Source organism: Leopardus geoffroyi, chromosome B3 (genome assembly GCF_018350155.1).
Source record: "Leopardus geoffroyi isolate Oge1 chromosome B3, O.geoffroyi_Oge1_pat1.0, whole genome shotgun sequence".
Classification (NCBI taxonomy): domain Eukaryota; kingdom Metazoa; phylum Chordata; class Mammalia; order Carnivora; family Felidae; genus Leopardus; species Leopardus geoffroyi.
The window spans coordinates 52,507,374-52,528,871 of record NC_059337.1 but is presented as its reverse complement, the minus strand read 5'-3'; the positions used below and the strand labels follow the sequence as shown (position 1 = coordinate 52,528,871).

At 38.7% G+C, this 21,498-nt stretch overlaps 1 protein-coding gene across 1 annotated transcript in view; it reads left to right on the top strand.

The window, feature by feature from the left end:
- TMOD3 (tropomodulin 3) overlaps window positions 1-18,780 on the top strand; it is an 84,019-nt gene extending 65,239 nt beyond the window's left edge. Inside the window, exons 6-10 of the mRNA XM_045449734.1 lie at window positions 4,796-4,926; window positions 6,573-6,680; window positions 9,209-9,352; window positions 10,300-10,444; window positions 15,943-18,780. Coding sequence (XP_045305690.1) covers window positions 4,796-4,926; window positions 6,573-6,680; window positions 9,209-9,352; window positions 10,300-10,444; window positions 15,943-15,977 — 563 coding nt within the window. The 3' untranslated portion in view covers window positions 15,978-18,780. The remainder of the gene's footprint in view (window positions 1-4,795; window positions 4,927-6,572; window positions 6,681-9,208; window positions 9,353-10,299; window positions 10,445-15,942) is intronic.
- Window positions 18,781-21,498: the final 2,718 nt, after the last annotated feature.

Here is a 21,498-nt window from a genome sequence, read left to right as displayed (position 1 = left end):
TGCAGAATGTTGTATGTGCACTTGAAAAGAACGTGTATTCTACTGTTTTAGGATAGAATGTTCTGAATAATCTGTCTGGTCCAGACAATCAAATCAATTGTTTTCTTGATGATTTTCTGTTTAGATGATCTGTCCATTGATGTAAGTGGGGTGTTAAAGTCCCCTACTATAGTTGCATGATTACTGATTAGTTCTCTTATGTTTGTTAATAACTATTTTATGTATATGGGTGCTTCCATTTTGGGTGCATAAATATTTACAATTGTCCTATCTTGTTGGATTATTCCCTTTATTATTATATAGTGTCCTTCTTTGTCTCTTGTTACAGTCTTTGTTTTAAAGTCTATTTTGTCCAATATTAGCACTGCTACTCCAGCTTTCTTTTATCATCCATTTGCATGATAGATGGTTCTCCATCCCCTCACTTTGAATCTGCAGGTGTCGTTAAATCTAGAATTATTCTCTTATAAGCAGCATATAGATGGGTCTTGTTTTTTTAATCCATGCTGTTATCTTGTGTCTTTTGATTGGAGCATTTAGTACATTTACACTCAAAGTAATTATAGGTACATATTTATTACCATTTTCTTACTTGTTTTGTGGTTGTTTCTGCAGATTTTCTCTCATCTTTTCTTTCATGGTTTGTTGGCTTTCTTTAGTGATATACTTGGATTTCTTTGTCTTTACTCTTTGCATATCTATTAGTTTGGGTTTGTTTTTTTTTAGTTTATTTACTTTGCAAGACAGAGGGAGAGAAAATTGCAAGCAGGCTCCATGCTGTCAATGTGGAGCCTGATGCAGAACTCAACCCACAAACCATGAGATTATGACCTGAGCTGAAATCAAGAATTGGACACTTAACAAACTGTGCCACCCATACACCCCAATTTGTAGTTTCTGATATCTGGTTATCATTAGGTTCGTATATAATGTCTTCTGCATATAGCAGTTTCTATTAAGCTGGTAGTGAAGTTTGAACCCATTCTTCTGTCTTCCCCATGTTTTATGTATATGGTATCGTATTTTATATCCTTTTACTTTGTGAATTCCTTGACTCATTTTTTACAGAAATCTTCATTTTTACTGCTTCTGTGTTTCCTACCTTCATATTGTCACTTTTGTTCTTTCTTTTCCACTCAAAGAGTCCCCTTTAATATATCTTGCTGGGAAGGTTTAGTGGTCATGAACTCCTTTAAGTATTTGTCTGGGAAACTTTATTTCTCCTATTCTTAACATTTTTTAATATATTTATTTTTGAGAGAGAGAGTGCACAAGCTGGGAAGGGGCAGAGAGAGAGGGAGACAGAGGATCTGACATGGGCTCCATGCTGTCAGCACAGATCATAATGTGGGGCTTCAACTCACGAACCACGAGATCACCACCTGTGCCGAAATAACGGTTGGACACTTAACCAGCTAAGCAACCCAGGCACCCCTCTCCTTGTATTCTGAATGATAGCCTTGCTGGATTGAGTATTCTTGGCTACAGGTTTTTCCCATTCAGCACTTTGAATATATCATGGCACTCCCTTCTGGCTTGGACAGTTTCTGCTGAAAAATTCTGATAGCCTTATCAGGTTTCTTTTGTATTGTAACTGTCTTCTTTTGTCTTGCTGTTTGTAATGGTTTTTCTTTATCACTATTTTTTTCCATTTTAATTACAATGTGTCTTGGTGTGGAAATTCTTTGGTGATTTTCTTGAGGGATCTCAGTTCCTCCTGATGTGGATATGTGTTTCCTTCCCCAGATTAGGGAAGTTTTCAGCTATCATTTCTTCAGATAAATTCTCTGCCCCTTTTTCTCTCTTCTACTTCTGGGACTCCTATAATATGAATGTTACTATGTTTGATGGAGTCACTGCATTCCCTACATCTATTTTCGTTTTGCATAAGCATAATTATTTTTTCTTTCTTTTGTTCAGTTTGATTACTCTCCATTACTTTGTCTTCTAGGTCATTCATTCATTCCTCTGCTTCTTCCATCCTGTTCTTTCCTTCAGGCCTGTCTTTCATTTCTTTTTTTGAGCCCTTTATCTCTGGTGTGTTATTCCTTTTCTCTGTGGTAATGGTCTCACTGATGTCCTCCACTCTTTTCTCAAATCCAGTGAGTATTGTGGTCATTACTTTAAATTCTCCATCAGACATGTTACTTATATCTGTTTTGCTTAGATCTCTGGCCATGTTCTTGCCCTGTTCTTTCATTTGGGACAGATTCCTCTGTCTTCTCATTTTGTCTAAGTCTCTCTGCCTGTTTCTCTGTATTAGGAAAGTCAGCTGTGTGTCCTTTTCTTAAGGGTAATGGTTTTATGAAGAGGTCCATGAATGCTGCTTCTCTGGGACACAATCTGAGATGAGGCAACTAACCTCCCCACTGTATGTCCCAGGCGCTCTTCAGATTGTTGTTTCCACGCTGTATGTCCACAGGCTGTTCGCCTGTCTTCTCTCCAGCAGCCTCAATATCCTCCGAGGTCTCCCACAGCCAAGCACACTGACCTTTAAAACTCCAGGCCTTAAGCCCCACTGGTTGCAAGAACTCATGAAATTCGGGCCCACTCACCTTCCAAGCCAGTTGCTTGTGGGGACTCATTTATCCTGTGCTCCTTCCTGAGTGCTAGTCTGCCTCTCATCCTTCTCCCTGATTACAACTCCCTCCCTACCACAGAGGCCACAAATCCATTTCTCTCCCAAACTGTGTCTTCACCCTTCCTACCTTCTTCAGTCTGCCTCTTTTCTACCTTTACTTGTGATTTGTTCTGCTAGTCTTCGGGTTGATTTCTGGGGTATTTAGGATGATCTGAGAGTTACCCAGTTGTACTTATTGGATGAGGCAAACCTAGGGTCCTCCTACTCCATCACCATCTTCCCCTTGTGGTATCATTTTACATATTTCTCTGTCTTCTATGTTTCTGAAAACTATTATTTTCTAGAGGCGTATGTGCAGCTTTTTGGTTTTTGTTTTTTGGGGCAAGAATGCTTCCTACGTGGTAATTGAATCGTATATCAAGTCTGGTCATTCCTCTTTGGGGAATGTGCCAAAAGTCATCATTGTGTTCACATGTTAGCAGCCTGATCCATCCCTTTTTTTTTTTTTTTTTTTTTTAAATTTTTTTTTTCAACGTTTATTTATTTTGGGGACAGAGAGAAACAGAGCATGAACGGGGGAGAGGCAGAGAGAGAGGGAGACACAGAATCGGAAACAGGCTCCAGGCTCTGAGCCATCAGCCCAGAGCCCGACGCGGGGCTCGAACTCACGGACCGCGAGATCGTGACCTGGGTGAAGTCGGATGCTTAACCGACTGCGCCACCCAGGCGCCCTGATCCATCCCTTTTTAAAAAATTTTTAAGTAGGCTCCACACCCAGTGTGGAGCCCAGCATGGGGCTTGAACTCACAACCCTGAGATCAGGACCTGAGTTGAGATCAAGGTCGGATGTTTAACCGACTGAGCCACTCAGGTGCCTCCTGATCCATCCATTTTAAAGTCTCCCATGAGCCTTTCTTAATAGTTTCAGCATTCCATTTATTGGATCCATTACTTTATTCAGAAGTAAAGCTTTTTAAACACATATATTCTGTGGAATTAAGAAAGAAATATTTTGGTTTTATAAAGTTTAGAATTGAGATAGAACTTACTTAATTTTCTTTATGGTAAGAAATCTTTTTTCTCCAGCCCCCTTGATCTATAGTCTTGAAGAAGATTACCTTGCTGAACTTATGTGAGAGGGAGCCCATTCTGTCCTTTTAGCAGAGCTCTGATAGGAAGCTGGTCCTTGTATTGAACCATATTCTGCCTCCTGGCAACCTACACCTGTTCTAACCCAGCCTTTCAGAACAACTTGAAATTCTCTCTTCTCCTTCTACAGGATAAATGTGAAAACAATGTGCATACTTCCTTTTAATATATATGTCCAGTCTAGATACACCCAGATGTTTCAACTCTCCTCAGGAAAATAATTTTCAGACCGTCATCTAAGTTGATCTCCTCAGGATGCTATGTGTATATGTGTGTGGTATTTTGAAAGAAGAAGGGAATTTATTCAGTATACTTTGTCTTAAGATGAGTTTTGCTACAAAAAGCTAGAGGAAGGCAGAAAGGAAGAACTAAGCCAGACAGTGACCTTGTCAGTCTTTCTATGTCATTTGCCTCTTTGTGAATCTGATGCTGTAGGTTTTCTCCCCAGAAAATTTATCCATAAAAATTTGCCTGTTACATGTGTTCATAGACCTTTACACACACATCAAAGTGCACTTAGATCTCATTAGAAGATTCAAGGCTTTTATGTCCTCTTTCAACTTTGCATAGTTGTATTTTGGCTATGTGTGTGGGTATAGTATACATGATGAAGGATTGGGGGATAGAAGTGAAGGAGGGCAGTAATTTGGGGGGTTTCTGTCTCAGTAGCTCTTCTATATACCGTTGCTTCTCTGTCTCCCCATTCCCTGTTCCTGCTCGTCCTCCCCCTTTCCCCAGGTGTAGTACTCCCCATAAGAGAAAGAGGTCATGTATCCTTCCTTCACTTTACTCTTTTCACCGAGGCTATGTTTCTTCAAGTCTGTGATTCTTACTGCTTTTACAGTAATTACTAATTAAGTCTCAGAGAAAACAATACAAGAGGATAACATTTTATTTGAGTGCTTTAAATATGTGTCAACACATAATCTTTTAGAAATTGTGGGGGGAATTTTCTGGTTAGTTCTATTGAACGTGCATGTATGTGTGTGTGATCAAGTTCATATATGAATTCACTGTAATAGTATCAGCCAATAAGACACTTACTCTTTTCATTTGTTACTACAGATGTGGTGAAAGGTGAAAAGATTCTTCCAGTATTTGATGAGCCACCAAATCCAACCAATGTTGAAGAGACTTTAAAGAGAATTAAAGAAAATGATGTTCGTCTTGTTGAAGTCAATTTGAATAATATAAAGGTAGGTATGCTAAGCAACTAATAAAGTTTTTAATTGCTTTGAGTCAGCTGTAGGATGAGAGTTTGGGCAGTTTTGATATAGTGTAATTCTTTCTACTTAAAGGTAAAGTTTTTGGTCCTAACAGTATGCTTAGATTCCTAGAGCTTAAGGTGTAATATTTTTCTGACATGCTTTTTAAAGAGTAGCATGTAAACCTGTAAACCCTACAGACTGTCAGCATAAATCTCTCTGGCTCTCAAAGTAAAAAGAGTTTTTTAGTCTTTTGGGTTCTTTTTTTTTTTTTTTTTTTTTTTTAATCAGGTTTCTTGAGGTATAATTGTATTATAGTGAAACTCTCGCTATTTCATGTACAGGTCCAGTGAGTTTGACAAATGCATAAGTTGTAAGATCACCACCACCACAGATGTAGAACATGTTACTCCCCTTTGTCATCATTTTCTGCCCCCAGCTCTAGCCCCTGACAGCAACTGATATGTTTTCTTTCCCTATCATTTTGCCTTCTCCAGAGAATGCATTACAAATGAAATCATATAGTATGTAGTCTTTTGAGTCTGGCTTCTTTCACTTAGCATAATGCATTTGAGATTCATCTCTGTGGTTGGATGTATCAGTTTGTTGAGCAGTATTCTGTTGTGTGGATGTGCTGTAGTTTGTTTATCCATTCACCAGTTGATAGACCTGTGGATTCTCTCTGGTTTGGGATGATTATAATAAAGCCATTAAACACATAATGAACATGCGAACATGTTTTCATTTCTCTTGAGTAGACACCTAGAAGTAGGCTTTCTGGGATCTTACTGAGTTGTTAAAAATGTAGCTCTTCCTTGGAGTAAAGGAGAAATGAGGTAGGAGGGCCTAGGGATAATTAAATTAAATTTATGAAGAGTAAATTCAAATTATCTCTACAGTAATGGTCATTGTATAAGAGCTACATTAAGAATTCCTTTTTATTTTATTATTTTTTTAATTCCTCATTTTATGTCTTTTGAGGGCTGTGGGAACATCTGGTAATTATAAGAAGCTAGAGAATAAGACCTTTCTGTTCCTTTAGCAGCTGTGCCTTCCTCTGAGCAAAAAAAGGAAAGCCTTGGAAAAAGCTAACATTTCTGGTTGATCACTAATTTTAATTAAAAAAAAAAAAAATCCTCACATTCTAAATCAACAGTAATGGTCAAAAAATAACCAGGCTACAGGGAATTGTAGTCTTGGTACTAAAGGGAGAAATTCGTGCCTTCTAGAAGTCTATCTTTCCATATTTCAGGTAGTGTAAGATTAATCTCACTTAATGCCTTGTAGCTTAAACTAAGTGACCTCTCTCTCTCTCTGTAGAAAAGTGGATCCATTTTGAATACTAAGGTGTTGACTTCCTATAATACAAATAGTTAAGTGTAGAATAATGGAAATTTCTTTAAATGCTAGAGAAATAATGATATATACTCTGTTCTAGATCAACAGTTTGTGTAGATGTACCATAAGAGGGAAATCACGTAGATATGAAGGAGGCTGTTTGTTTTCATTTGTAGACTAAATGCTATGTATATATAATTTGAGGACATTTAACTTAAAAAAAAAGTACAAATGTATTTGATTAATAGACTGAATTTCTTGAAAACTAAAATGTAATATTTCACATATTGTCTTTCAAGAATATCCCAATTCCAACTCTAAAAGATTTTGCAAAAGCTTTGGAAACCAACACACATGTGAAATATTTCAGTCTTGCAGCCACCCGGAGCAATGACCCTGTTGCTGCTGTAAGTAAGCTACTATTGATAATATTGAAATGATGGCTATATACAAGCGTATGTTACAGAGATGGCTAAACTGATTTTATGAACATGACTTACTCTTTTTTCAGTTGATATTTAGCTATTAAGCAGTACATAATCTATTTTATGGGTTTGTTCCTGTATTTCTTTTCTTTTTTTTTTAAATAATTTGATTTATTTCATTTTTTATTTTTTAAAGTTTAAATCCAAATTAGTTAGCATATGGTGCAACAATGATTTCAGGAATAGACTCCTTAGTGCCCCTTATCCATTTAGCCCATCCCCCCGTCTCACAGCTCCTCCAGTGACCCTCAGTTTGTTCTCCATATTTATGAGTCTCTTTTTTGTCCCCCTCCCTGTTTTTATATTATTTTTGTTTCCCTTCCCTTATGTTCATCTGTTTTGTCTCTTAAAGTCCTCATATGAGTGAAGTCATATGATTTTTGTCATTCTCTAATTTCACTTAGCATAGTACCCTCCAGTTCCATCCACTTAGTTGCAAATGGCAAGATTTCATTCTTTTTGATTGCCGAGTAACACTCCAAAGAAAATGTGGTATCTTCTTTATCCATTCATCCATCGATGGACATTTGGGCTCTTTCCATACTTTGGCTATTGTTGATAGTGCTGCTATAAACATGGGGGTGCATGTGTCCCTTTGAAACAGCACACCTGTATCCCGTGGATAAATGCCTAGTAGTGCAATTGCTGGGTCATAGGGTAGTTGTATTTTTAGTTTTTTGAGGAACCTCCATACTGTTTTCCAGAGTGGCTGCACCAGCTTGCATTCCCACCTGTATTTTCTATAATTTTTCAATTTTATTTTATTTTTTATTCTTAGAGTACAAACAGGCAAGTGGAGGGGAGAAAGAGAGAGAATCTTAAGCAGGCTCCATGCTCAGTACAGAGCCCAACATGGTGCTCCATCCCACGACCCTGGGATCATGACCTGAGCTGAAATCAAGAGTCAGATGCTCAACCAACTAAGTCACCCAGCTGCCCCAATTTTCTATAATTTTTAAAAACATAAATGAAGTCATGCAATATATGCTGTTTTGCAACTTAATTTTTCACTCAACAGTATATCTTAGAGATCTTTTCATATCACTGCATAAAGTTCTAGACCTTTCTTTTGACATCTGCAGAGGATTTCATTCATGGATCTACAGTGTTGGATTTCATCAGTTGCTTTCAATGTGTCTATTGAGATGATCATGTGGTTTTTGTCCTTTACTCTGTTAATCTGGTATATTATATTGATGAACTTTTTGCATATTAAATCAACCTTGCATTCCTGGGTTAAGGTATGAACCTTTTTCTTCACTTGGCTTTGAGGCCATCACTCCCTTTGATTCTCCTCCCTCCTCATTGAACATCCCTTCTCTGGTCCCTATGCTGGTTGCTCCTTATCTCCCCAACCTCTAAGGATTGGAATGACCCAGGGCTCAGTCCTGGGCCCTTTTCTTTTCTCTGTCTACACTCACTTTCTAGTTGATGTCACTCTGTTTCTTTGCTGTGTATTTTCTATATATGCTGCTGACTTCCAGTGTTATTATCCCCTATTGGTGCCTCTGTCCTGAACTCCATACTCATGTCCACCTACTTACTTAACAGCTTGCTTGGATGTCTAACAGACATCCCAAATAGTCCCAAACTGAACTCCTGACTTCCCTCCCACACATGCTCCTTTCCCACTCATTCCTGTCTCACTAAATGACAACTTCACTCTTTCATTTGCTTAAGACAGAAAGAAATGGAGTCATCCTTGACTTCCCTTTCTCACCACCTTAAATGTATATCCAGCCTTGTCTTCAAAATATTCCAGAATCCAACTACTTCTCACCCCTTTCTCAACTACCACCTTGGTCAGTCTTAGCCACCATCTTCTCTTACCTGGATTGTTGCAATAGTCTCCTCACTGAGCTGCCCACATCCATCTTTCCCATCTCAAAGCCAGCTTTTTTATGTAGTGTCAAAAGTGAAATAGATACCTGTCCCAAGTTCTGTCTGCCCCCTCTTGCCTGTTGTTTTAACTTGACTTTAAGTTCTGCTTATCTGTGAGCTTTTCTGGCCTTCTGCCTTAGGCATCCCTTCTGGTCTCTGCCCTGAAAAGCAGTCCACAATTTATCCTCCTTTGGTGACACAGTAACCTAACTGCAGTAGGACCTAAGTAAGAAAAGTTGTTCCAAAGAGACCTCGATGAAGTTAGTCCTACCCAGAAACTGAGAAAAACTGAGAGACACAGGGGAAAGAAGCAAGGAGTAGGGTGTGAATGAACATAACAGTGTGAACAGCAGCAGAGAATGTTACCAACAGTGACAAATCTAAATATTGTGACAGGGTACTTGTGAAAAGTAGATACATGTGAAGCCTGTGAGGTAGTGTGTCAAGATAAAACAACCTAATGAGAGACATCAAAGCTGTTCTGTTAATTAGTGTATTTGTTTATAGTAGGTATAATATGTGATAGACGCTGTCAATTTTTATCTTCAAATACTTTCTTTAATTTCTAGGCTTTTGCAGATATGCTGAGAGTGAACAAAAATTTGAAGAGCTTAAATATGGAGTCCAACTTTATTACAGGAGCTGGGATTCTAGCACTGATTGATGCTTTGAGAGATAATGAAACCCTGGCAGAGCTCAAGATTGACAATCAGGTCAGTGTTCTACAGCGATAACTGTGGGAGCTCCAGCCCACTCTGCTGTGTAGGGGCTGGGGGTTTAGGAAGCAGGTGGGAGGAAGGCTTTGGGGCAGTCTTGTGGGAAGGTGGTGGCCTGAAAGGAGATGAAGACATTTGAAGCATCCAGAATGTTAACTTAGTATTTTTAGTATGGGTTTTGAGCATATTTATAGGGTTGTGCAGCCATCACCACTAATTCCAGAACATTTTCATCACCCCTCCCACCGGCCCCTGGCAATCACTAATTCACTTTCTGTCTCTACACATTTACCTATTTTGGACAATTCATATAAATGGAATTATATAGTATATGGTCTTTGTGTCTACTGTCTTTCACTTAGCAAAATATTCTGCAGGTTCATCCATGTTGTAATATGTATCAGTAGTTAATCTTTTTGGCTGAATAATCTATTTGGGTTATTTCTACCTTTTGAACGTTACGAATACCGATATGAACATTCGTATACAGGTTTTTATATGAACATAGGTTTTCATTTCTCATGGACATATACCTAGGAGTAGAATTGCGAGGTCAAGTGGTAACGCTGTGTTTAACTTTCTGAGGAATGGCCATGTTGTTTTCCACAGCGACTGCACCATTTTACATTTGTGCCAGCATGTGTGAGGTTCCCAATTTTTCCACATTCTTGCCAACACTTGTTATTGTCTTTTTGATTATAGTCATCCTGTAATAATGGGTATGAAGTGGTATCTTGTTTTGGTAATCTTCATTTTTTGATGTCTGTATGATCATATACTGAACTTTAAGATTTGTTTATCTTATTTATGTATATTGTAAGAATTGGGAAAACTTAAAAAGACCAACAGAATCAGCATGTACCTGAATATCTTAGTCTTGATTTACCTCGAAAAATATTTTGAATTAGTTTATTAATACTGTTCTTTATTTTTAATTATTCCAGAGGCAGCAGTTGGGGACAGCTGTGGAATTGGAAATCGCCAACATGCTTGAGGAAAATACAAATATCCTTAAATTTGGTTATCAGTTTACACAGCAGGGACCCCGAACCAGGGCAGCTAATGCTATAACAAAAAACAATGACTTAGGTAAGACATATGCATTTCAAATCAAATTTCTGAATTATATCATTAAGCTACTGTATTAGAGGAACATTTTTTTACTTAAAAAAAAATGTTAACACAGATTACTTGGCCTTTGTTTTTTAAATCTGCACAAGCCTTTTTATATTGATTGAAGTAGAGTTCAGTTTAAGTGCAGTTGTAGTGATCATTGGGTTAGTGGGTCTGCTTACAAATATTTCACAGCTTTAAGTGAACGGTTTTCTACAAGAAACATAATAAATGCTACCTGTAACAAATATTTTGTTCTGTTACAAGCCACCTCCTGATTAAAGATTTCAACATGACAGGAAAGTTTTTTGCCCTTTTTATCAAACAGGCGTAGATAGAAATCCAGTTTTACATGATAAAATATGGAGTAATTCTAGTTTTGATACAAGTTTTATAGTGTGTGGCACACAAGTGTTGGCTGTCCTTACCAGTCTCCCTGACACAGCCATTACCGGGCAGGTTGTCTTCTCACAGTGCACATCAGTCAATGTCAGACGTTGCCCTTTTTTTTTTTCCTGGTTCCCACTGAAATACTGCTGAGGCTTGTGCTTCTGTTTGATGCAAGTGTTCTGGCCAAGGCTGAATTAAAGAATATGATGCTTATAATTTTGTTTCTACATGTTTCCAAAATTGAACCTTTTGTGTTTGTACCTGAAAGATTTTTTAAAGAGGTACTTAGACAAGAGATAAAATAACATTTCCTAAACCGAATAGCACTTCAAAATGAGGCAGTTCTTTTAAGCTTCAACCATATTTGAGTTTGCATTCTTTAAATGCAGAAAATGTTACAGCCTCCTTCCCTCAACCCAAATTACTTTGAAGAGTATTAGTTCAAACCCTTTCTGCCCTTCAATGACTTAGTTTCCTATAGAAGATTTTAGCCTCTTGCATTTTAGGAAACTGGTGTGTTTGGTATACTGTTGATTCTCAGTGTAATTTGCAAAGTCACGCTAATTACATCAAGAATCAACAAGAATCTCAAGAATCTCATACCAAAAGATGAGAGAACACATAAAAACTATTTCCTAGGCTGCTTTCAGTTGACATTGTGCAGGTGAGTAGGTGCTGGGGGCCACGGGTAATAGAGATGAGGAGGTCATGTTGAAGGTGTGGTCTGACGTGAAGCAGAACTGAGAGAAAGCAGACAGCTTTGTGTTGGTAGCTCTCTAGACCCCCGCCTCATGCTGTTGCATTCTGATCCAAGCCAGATTTTTAGACATGAAATGAGAATAAGGACATTCCTGAAGTGGGGAAATTGCACAGATAAAAACCCAGATTTGGGATCAAGCGAGTTATTTATATACTGAGGACAGCTTGTAGAGTTTGAAAACTGACTCTCATTGCAGGATGCTGCCTTGAGAATAATTCTTCAATAAGTACTTGCTGCTTAAAGCTAACAGAATAAAAAAGTGATGTCAGCAGATTAAGAGGAAATGCTAGTAGAAGGCACTAAAATTACATGGGAAGAAACTTCATTTCTTTGGATTTTTTGTGGGAGGCATTTGAGAGCCATTATAGGCCACCACATACATGATTAAAATGATACTTGAAAAAATAACTACTCTTCCAGAGATAGGATATGAGGTTAGAACTTATTTGCAATTGATGAATCATAGAGTATTGAGAACCTGTATTAGTGGAGTAGGTTTTGGAAAGAAATTGCCAAAGAATTGTTAATAGGGCCAAATTTATAAGCCTCTCGTCTAGAGGCTGAGCCGAGGACCTGCTTGTAACAAGTAGGCGCCAAGTGAGAAAGAGTCGGAAATGGCTCTTGGGCCCATCTTGCACTTTATGTGCTCCTAGCACCCGCAGCTTTTTTTTAGAGCCCTGCGTTGATTGCTGCCCACAGATCAAGGCTGCCAGCATAAAGACATGTGCTCTGATATGCAATCTAATTATGTAGCCACCAGAAAGAGATACCAAAGAACAAAACTTGAAACATACACACAATCTCTTGGGCATATTGTTTTTCTTCATCTTGCAAATCGGGCTGTATCAGATCTTTAGTGTTGATTTTGATAATCTTTTCCTCTCATTATTTTCTGTTCATCCAAATACTCCTACCTACTCCCATCTCTCCAGCTAAGAAGTGTCCTAGCTGTAGCAGCAAAGAGATTATATGGTATATGTTGCAATATTTGATTGAACTTTGAGTCTCCTATTACTGTCTTTACACTAGCTAACCACATAATTAATTTTCTTCCTTTCTTGTTTGCTCCACTTTGTCTTAGATCTTGTTTACAACATGTATTTTTTAATAACATGCATTTTATTTTATTTTACATTATTTTGGGAGAGAGCAAGCATGTGAGTGGGTGGGGGGAGGGCAGAGAGAGAGAATCTGAAGCAGGCTCCACACTCATCAAGGAGCCACATACGGGGCTTGATCCCATGATCCTGGGATCATGACCTGAGTCAAATTCAAGAGTCAGATGCTCAACCAACTGGGTAACCCAAGACCCCCTATAACATGCATTTTAACATCATAAATGGTCTGCCAATAACATCCAAACCCTGCTGCAATTCAAATTTTTCTTGGAAATGTTCTACCCTAAAGAGTTAATCTGATTTACCTTTCAATATTTCTGTTTTTCAGAGGTCTATATATATGAATTAGGTTTGTATTTGAGGACTCAAGTCTCTATTTGATTTTTTCCCTTAGTATTTCAGTAAACACAGGAAACCTGCTTTTCATTAACATGAACTAAAATTAGAGCCCGGGGTGTACTTAATTATTTAAGTATAAAACTGTTCATGGGAACTTGATACTTTTTATCACCTGGTTTTTACTTTCTAGCTAGCACCCAGCCAGTAGCTAGACAAGCTTTTATGCACATCACTTGCATGTCTGCCTGAAGACTCTATCCTCCTGTTACTGAGTACAGCCTAATGGTTTGGGGTCATCAGTCTGTGAAGAGGCTGGGAACTCCTGAGATACATGCGCCTTTCTGTACACCATCCACTGAATTAGTTGACCACTTTGGTGGCCAAAGTTTATTATGGTACCCTCATGTGACCTTATACCACATTACCAGGATCTGAGACTTTCATTACTTTGTATTTCTTGTTTTGTCAGAGCCTGGTTCATTTTGTAGGAGACCCTAGAAAGAAAATTTGGGAAATAGTAGCAAGTCATTTACCTTTAAAATGACGAAAATGTTTGGGGCACCTTGATGGCTAGTTGGTTAAGGCATCCAACTCTTGATCTCAACTCAGGTTATGATCTGATGGTTCGTGAGTTCGAGCCCCTCATTGGGCTCTGGGCTAGTGGTGCGGAGCCTGCTTGGGATTCTGTCTCTCCTTCTCTCTGCCCTTTCTCTGCTTGTGCTCTCTCTCTAAATAAATAAACAACTTAAAAAAAAAGGTTTTGGTATATTCTTTCACAAACTAAGGAGATACATTGTAATGCCTAATCAGGAGAGCATGCAAATATTTGTTGCTTTTAATACTTTCTAATCCCAGCTTCCTGAATGTCATTTCAAAATTCAACACAGTAATTTATAATTCATCGTTTTAACAGACATGTCAATTTTTTTTTAAGCTAATGGCTTTTATTTATTTATTTTTTTTATTATATGAAATTTATTGTCAAATTGGTTTCCATACAACACCCAGTGCTCATCCCAAAAGGTGCCCTCCTCAATACCCATCACCCACCCTCTCCTCCCTCCCACCCCCCATCAACCCTCAGTTTGTTCTCAGTTTTTAACAGTCTCTTATGCTTTGGCTCTCTCCCACTCTAACCTCTTTTTTTCTTTTTTCCTCCCCCTCACCCATGGGTTCCTGTTAAGTTTCTCAGGATCCACATAAGAGTGAAACCATATGGTATCTGTCTTTCTCTGTATGGCTTATTTCACTTAGCATCACACTCTCCAGTTCCATCCACGTTGCTACCAAAGGCCATATTTCATTTTTTCTCATTGCCACGTAGTATTCCATTGTGTATATAAACCACAATTTCTTTATCCATTCATCAATTGATGGACATTTAGGCTCTTTCCATAATTTGGCTATTGTTGAGAGTGCTGCTATGAACATTGGGGTACAAGTGCCCCTATGCATCAGTACTCCTGTATCCCTTGGATAAATTCCTAACAGTGCTGTTGCTGGGTCATAGGGTAGGTCTATTTTTAATTTTCTGAGGAACCTCCACACTGCTTTCCAGAGCGGCTGCACCAATTTGCATTCCCACCAACAGTGCAAGAGGGTTCCCGTTTCTCCACATCCTCTCCAGCATCTATAGTCTCCTGATTTGTTCATTTTGGCCACTCTGACTGGCGTGAGGTGATACCTGAGTGTGGTTTTGATTTGTATTTCCCTGATAAGGAGCGACGCTGAACATCTTTTCATGTGCCTGTTGGCCATCTGGATGTCTTCTTTAGAGAAGTGTCTATTCATGTTTTCTGCCCATTTCTTCACTGGGTTATTTGTTTTTCGGGTGTGGAGTTTGGTGAGCTCTTTATAGATTTTGGATACTAGCCCTTTGTCCGATATGTCATTTGCAAATATCTTTTCCCATTCCATTGGTTGCCTTTTAGTTTTGTTGGTTGTTTCCTTTGCTGTGCAGAAGCTTTTTATCTTCATAAGGTCCCAGTAATTCACTTTTGCTTTTAATTCCCTTGCCTTTGGGGATGTGTCGAGTAAGAGATTGCTACGGCTGAGGTCAGAGAGGTCTTTTCCTGCTTTCTCCTCTAAGGTTTTGATGGTTTCCTGTCTCACATTCAGGTCCTTTATCCATTTTGAGTTTATTTTTGTGAATGGTGTCAGAAAGTGGTCTAGTTTCAACCTTCTGCATGTTGCTGTCCAGTTCTCCCAGCACCATTTGTTAAAGAGGCTGTCTTTTTTCCATTGGATGTTCTTTCCTGCTTTGTCAAAGATGAGTTGGCCATATGTTTGTGGGTCTAGTTCTGGGGTTTCTATTCTATTCCATTGGTCTATGTGTCTGTTTTTGTGTCAGGTGTCAATTTTTTTTAAATAACAAATGGGTGCGGGGCGCCTGGGTGGCGCAGTCGGTTAAGCGTCCGACTTCAGCCAGGTCACGATCTCGCGGTCCGTGAGTTCGAGCCCCGCGTCGGGCTCTGGGCTGATGGCTCAGAGCCTGGAGCCTGTTTCCGATTCTGTGTCTCCCTCTCTCCCCCTCCCCCGTTCATGCTCTGTCTCTCTCTGTCCCAAAAATAAATAAATGTTGAAAAAAAAAAATTTAAAAAAAAAAATAAATAAATAACAAATGGGTGCAATGACTTAAAGGTGATTGATGACCATGGTTTTAGATTTCTGATGCTACTGTGTAAGCACAGGGGAGCTGAGGACACATCTTTGTTCTCATTTTGAAGCCCCTCAGTGCTTAACAAGTAAATGGACGTTACATGTCAGTACAACTATAACTGGATTCTGCAGCAACTTGTTTGTTACAAGCAAGTTAACCCTGTACAAAGTAACAGGGATTTCTAACATCCTCTCTTTTTTTCTCACAGTTCGCAAAAGACGAGTTGAAGGAGACCACCAGTAAATCCACCGAGATACAATCTTTGGGAGACTTTAAAAGGTCACCAAGGGCTCATGTTGGTGATGTCAGATGTAAAATTTTCCTGGATAGAAGGGAAAAGACTGGAAATTTTTTTTTTTTTTAACTACATGTATCTTTTTTCTAGTTTACATTGTTATCAGTTTCAAATTGCAAAATCAATAGTAGGTGATATTTTGTATTTTATAACATTATTTCTTTCTGCTAAAATCAGTTTTAATTTAGCTTAAATGGTTTGTGAGGAGTCATGAGTTTAGGAAATCATTTACGTAGATAGTAAGAACATTTTAAGGACCGATCTTTTTTAAATCAAAAAGGGACATTACTGCCATTAGAATTGCTATTGTACCTGTTAGGTACAAGACATTCACAGCTTTCCTTATTCCATCACATGAAGCCCTTTCCTGTTTTAGAATACATGAACTTGGCAAGAGTATGCTTTTTGCTTCTATCAAGAAAGCAAGATACCAGAGTTTTAAAACGACTCCAAATCTGGTCATCGGCTGAGAAATAAAAGCCGGTCTGTTGGGGAGAAAAAGGGGCCTTCTGCATATTCCTGGTCACCGCACTTGTCCACTGTGTCACCAACACCTGGACTTATTTCAACAAAGTCATCAGCTTGGCCAGGTTAGTACTTTGTTTAAAAGGACAGTTATGGCTAAATTCACTATAGTTTTTTATTTCAATAATGTGGGCATTACTAAATTTTTGTGAAAGCTCATAGTAAAAAGCATCGAAGTAGACAAGCTGTTTTCTTCCCTGTAAAAGGCATACATATAGTCAACTCTTGGTTATTTAGGATAATAAGAAAAAAGAAGGCGGTTATTAAACACATGACATCGAAGATAACAAACATGATGGAATTTAAGTCTGAGGCACATGCCAAATAGTCACTTAAACTGATGCTTACTGTAAATTAGAAACTGGCATGTGTATAAATTGTGACACAGTATCGTGAAAGTTTGTGTGTGCACTGCAGAATTACATCAACAATACTGAATTGGCACTCCACGAATTTTCCAACCAGTAGGGAAAACTGTTCTTCATCCATCTACTTTTATATTCCCTTTCATCATCTGGCTTTTTTGTCCATATTGTGTAAAAGGAATCTCTCACAAGAGAAGTTTCTTCATACTGCTCACGGTATTCAAACAAGCACTTGCACAGTGTACCATGGTGGGATGTGGACCTGTTCAGGGCAGCGCCTGGAGCAGACGATGGCAGAGTTGACCCAGCTACAGAGGGCAGGCAGGAAAAAATCTGAGTAATCCTGACCCCCGAAATTGAGGCCTGACTATCCTCTATCACTTACACGGAGTAAAGGGAAGAATCCCAGTTAAAAGTGGGGATAGATGTGTTGATTCTTTTAAAAAGAATTTTTGAAATTGAATTATAAACCGTCACTCCTTTGGCTTGGGCTGGACAGTTTACTTATTGAGCTAGGCAGCTTCTTGTGTGTGATCTGGTATTAACCCTTCTCAACAGGCAAAAGCTTCCCTCAGAAGAAGTGGGAGTCTTTGTTTTTCTGAATCAATATCCAGTGTTTTAAAGGGGCCAAAGATCGACTTTGCACTATTCCCTTTGAGTTAGAGACCACTGATTTTTTTTTTTCCAAGTTAGCAAGGGTTTCTGTGTGTGTGTGTGTGTGTGTGTGTGTGTGTGTGTGTGTCCCCTTTTCATATGCAACTTTGGAAATGTACTTGACTTTAGAGACTACACCCTTCCAGCAGGATGGGGAGTCAGCACAGAGCAGGCACCCAGGGCTTCCTTGCTTGCTTTGTCTATAAGTCAGTGAACTGATAAGTATGTTACCCCTTCTATCATCAGGTTTTTTTTTAATAGACATAAGCGAGACCCTACATAGTGTGTGTATGGTACTTACGGGTAATCTCTTTTTCACTGATTATTTACCTAAGTATGAAGAAGTTAAGTGTTTAGCTTATACCATTCCAGTTCTCAGCTGTGACAGTGCATTATATAATTGAAGAAAAGATTTCATCAATATCTTTAAAGCTGAACATTCATCCAACTGAATACAGAAAATCTTTTCAAGAGTTGTAACTACAAGGGAGAAAACTGGTGTTTACTTTGATCTTTAAAACTCCAGCACCTCTTAACCATTTAGTAACATTCAGTATTTCTATATATAGCTCTAAAGCGTTGTAACAGATTAGGGTTCTCACATAGTCTTGATTTTTAAACCAAAGATTTTTCTAAGACCATACATTCTCTAGGCTAACCAATTTAAACTTACCTGGTTATCTAATCAAAGAATATTCTTTGCATTTTTAAATTGCTGTTTAAAGGCTTTTAATTGCCCATTTTGAAAAACTTTATATTTGTCTGAAGATCTCATTTTTCAAGTATGTCTACATGAAATTGCATTGAAAAACATCAATATTAATAATGCTGATATTATTAAAGTGGATTTTGGTGCTATAAACTTGTAGCTAAAATCTAGTAGAAGTCTTAAGTATAGGTGAAATACATTCCTAAAGGTGCCTGTCATTTAAAAGACCAAATATACATTTTGTGTTTTAAAAAACTCACCGATTGTTAGAGATTTCAAGGAGAATTATCTTGGTCATTAAATTGCAAATTCTTGTTATTTGAATGAAGTAACCCACACGCTCGCTTTGTGTAATAGATGCACTCTGGAAAAGTTACATGTAAATAGAACTTTGTAAATGGTTTTTCCAGTGACAGTATCTAATGTATCTTCATTTAAAAAGGGGATTCCACGGTATAATAAAAATTATAAAAGAAAAAATGTTTTCATAAAATGTTAGTCATGTTCTGTTGTACATTATATTTAATCCTTGCCATTAAAATAAGATGAAAAGAGGGGCACCTGGGTGGCTCAGTCAGTTAAGCATCCGACTTCAGCTCAGGTCATGGTCTCACGGTGCGTGAGTTCAAGCCCCGTGTCAGCTCTGTGCTGACAGCTCAGAGCCTGGAGCCTGCTTCGGATTGTCTCCTTCTCTCTCTACCCCTCTCTTGCTCGCTATCGCTCGCTCTCTCTCTCTCTCAAAAATAAAAACACTAAAAAAAATAAGATGAAAAGATTCACAAGGTTTCATAAAATCTTCTCTATTTTTGGCTCTGTGTTCCCAGGGCATGCAGGTCTCACTTTCCCCTTGGAGTCAGGAGCCACAGCACCTCCCACACGTCTGAGGACTGTGCTTTCTCTGGAATCACAGTAGCTTCCACCCTCTGCAGGTTTAGTCCTGTGCTCGTGCTCCTCCATGACAGGCCCACTCCACTTAAAAAATTTTTTTCTAGTATTATTGAGATATGATTAACATATAACTTTGTATTACTTTAAGATACACAACATGATTTATGTATATATTGCAAAATATGTACCCCAAATTTAGTTAACATCCATCACCTCATATCATTTTAAAGAAATTATTTTTCCTTGTGATGTGAACTATTAAGATCTAGTCTCTTAGCAACTTTCAGATACGCAGTACAGTACTGTCACCTGCAGGCACCATGCTGCACATTCCATCCTCCAGACCTATTCATCTTATAACTGGGAGTTTGTAGCTTTCACCACCTTCACCCATCCTCCACCCCCTACCCCCACGCCCTGGCAACCACCAGGCGATTGTTTCTCTGAGTTCAGTTTTTTTAGATAGTCCTATAAATGAGATCATACAGTATTTTCTCTGCCTTAGTTAGCATAATGCCCTCAATACTATTCAAAAGCAAAGTGGCTGCAACTAAAGACCTGGCACCCGCGAGAACCAAACATGTGGACCTACCGGAACAACTGTTGCTCTCAAAGCTGTGAGCTCTTGGGTCTAACCATCCTTAGAAGCGCCTTCTATCAGCTCTCACTGAGCATTCATGTTTTTCGGTCATTCTCACCACAAGACAGACTTACCAAAGAAACTTCATTATTTTTAAATTGAGAAAATGTATTGATAAGCAACGATTTTTATATTCTTATATCATTTTAATTTGGTCGTCTTCTGCATTATAATTCCATTTAAGTCTGATACTCCAATATTACTGATATTAAATATAGATAAATATTACAAAATATTATTAAACTTGGTTAATAGTCAAGTTTCTTTTGAAAACTGTGTACTGTAGGCATTTAGAACTTAGACTTCATACTGAAATAATTTCAATAAAGTTTATCAAATATTCTATACACTTGGACTGTGTGAAAAAAATCCCTTCAGTTCCTATGTTGTACAGTTCATTTCTTACATGCCTTTTCAGAAACAAGATTATTTTCCCAGTTATTCTATCCCACTCTATTATATTAAACCATAAACTGTCAATACTTGACCATTTCTACCCATAAAAATGGTAATTTCATGTGCTTGAAATACCATCAGTTCTCAGTCTGGTCTGTCCATAAAAGTGAATTGAGTTGACAAATTGTGAAGAAACAGGGTCCTATGATACATCACATTTTGGACCTGATGGGAGCCAATTCTAATAAACTACAAATTATTTTTACAGCAAAGACCTTAATTACCAGTCACCCAAATCTACCAAGCAAAAGAGGAAATCAGTGAAATGTGTTGTAAAGGGTTTGAGGAATCTTTTAGGGGTAAGTGGCAAATAATTTAACATTTTCAGAGCTCTGGAACCTCTGCGAACGAGCACCATCCCCTTACATCTTTAATATTGGCTGGCCTTGGGAGAATGGCCTTTGGGCTCATTTTCTCCTGCAGGAGGTCTTGCTGCCCGTCCTCTCGGCCAGGTAAGGAGGCTCGGGCACTTGCCCTGGCAGGTGACTCAGCTCCCATGAGTCTGAGTGGCCATGGAGAGACAGTGGCCTCTGCTCTTTTAGGGACCAAATAGTGAGGGCGGCCGACCACTCATGGGCCCAAAATCACCAAACATCTTTTGTCCTTCAAATGTGAAGCTTTCCTTTATATCTGCAAGGGTTGAGGGCCTAGAGATCCCAGCCCTGGGCCTGTTTGCAGACTTAGCAGAGCCTCGGGGCCAACCCTTGCGAGAAGTAGCTGGCCTTAGGATTAAATCGTGCTGGTGCTTAGTGTTCTGAATGAGTCTCTAATACGTTTTTTAAAATACATCCAATTAGTATCAACTTGCGGAGGTAGAGAAATAAAAACTATGTAAATCATGAAGGATTTACATGGTCAAGTCCAACGTTTATTTATTTTTTTTGGGACAGAGACAGAGCATGAACGGGGGAGGGGCAGAGAGAGAGGGAGACACAGAATCGGAAACAGGCTCCAGGCTCTGAGCCATCAGCCCAGAGCCCGACTCGGGGCTCGAACTCACGGACCGCGAGATCGTGACCTGGCTGAAGTCGGACGCTTAACCGACTGCGCCACCCAGGCGCCCCGACATGGTCAAGTCCAAATCCCACTGAGTTGAGGAGACGGACTTCAGAAAGTCAAGTAACTTGCCCAAGATAAGACCTTTGGTTTGTTCATTCAGTAAATACTTATCAGGTACCTGTTATATTCCAGCTGGTGTGCCAGTCACAAAGCCAGGAGTCAAATCTAGTATT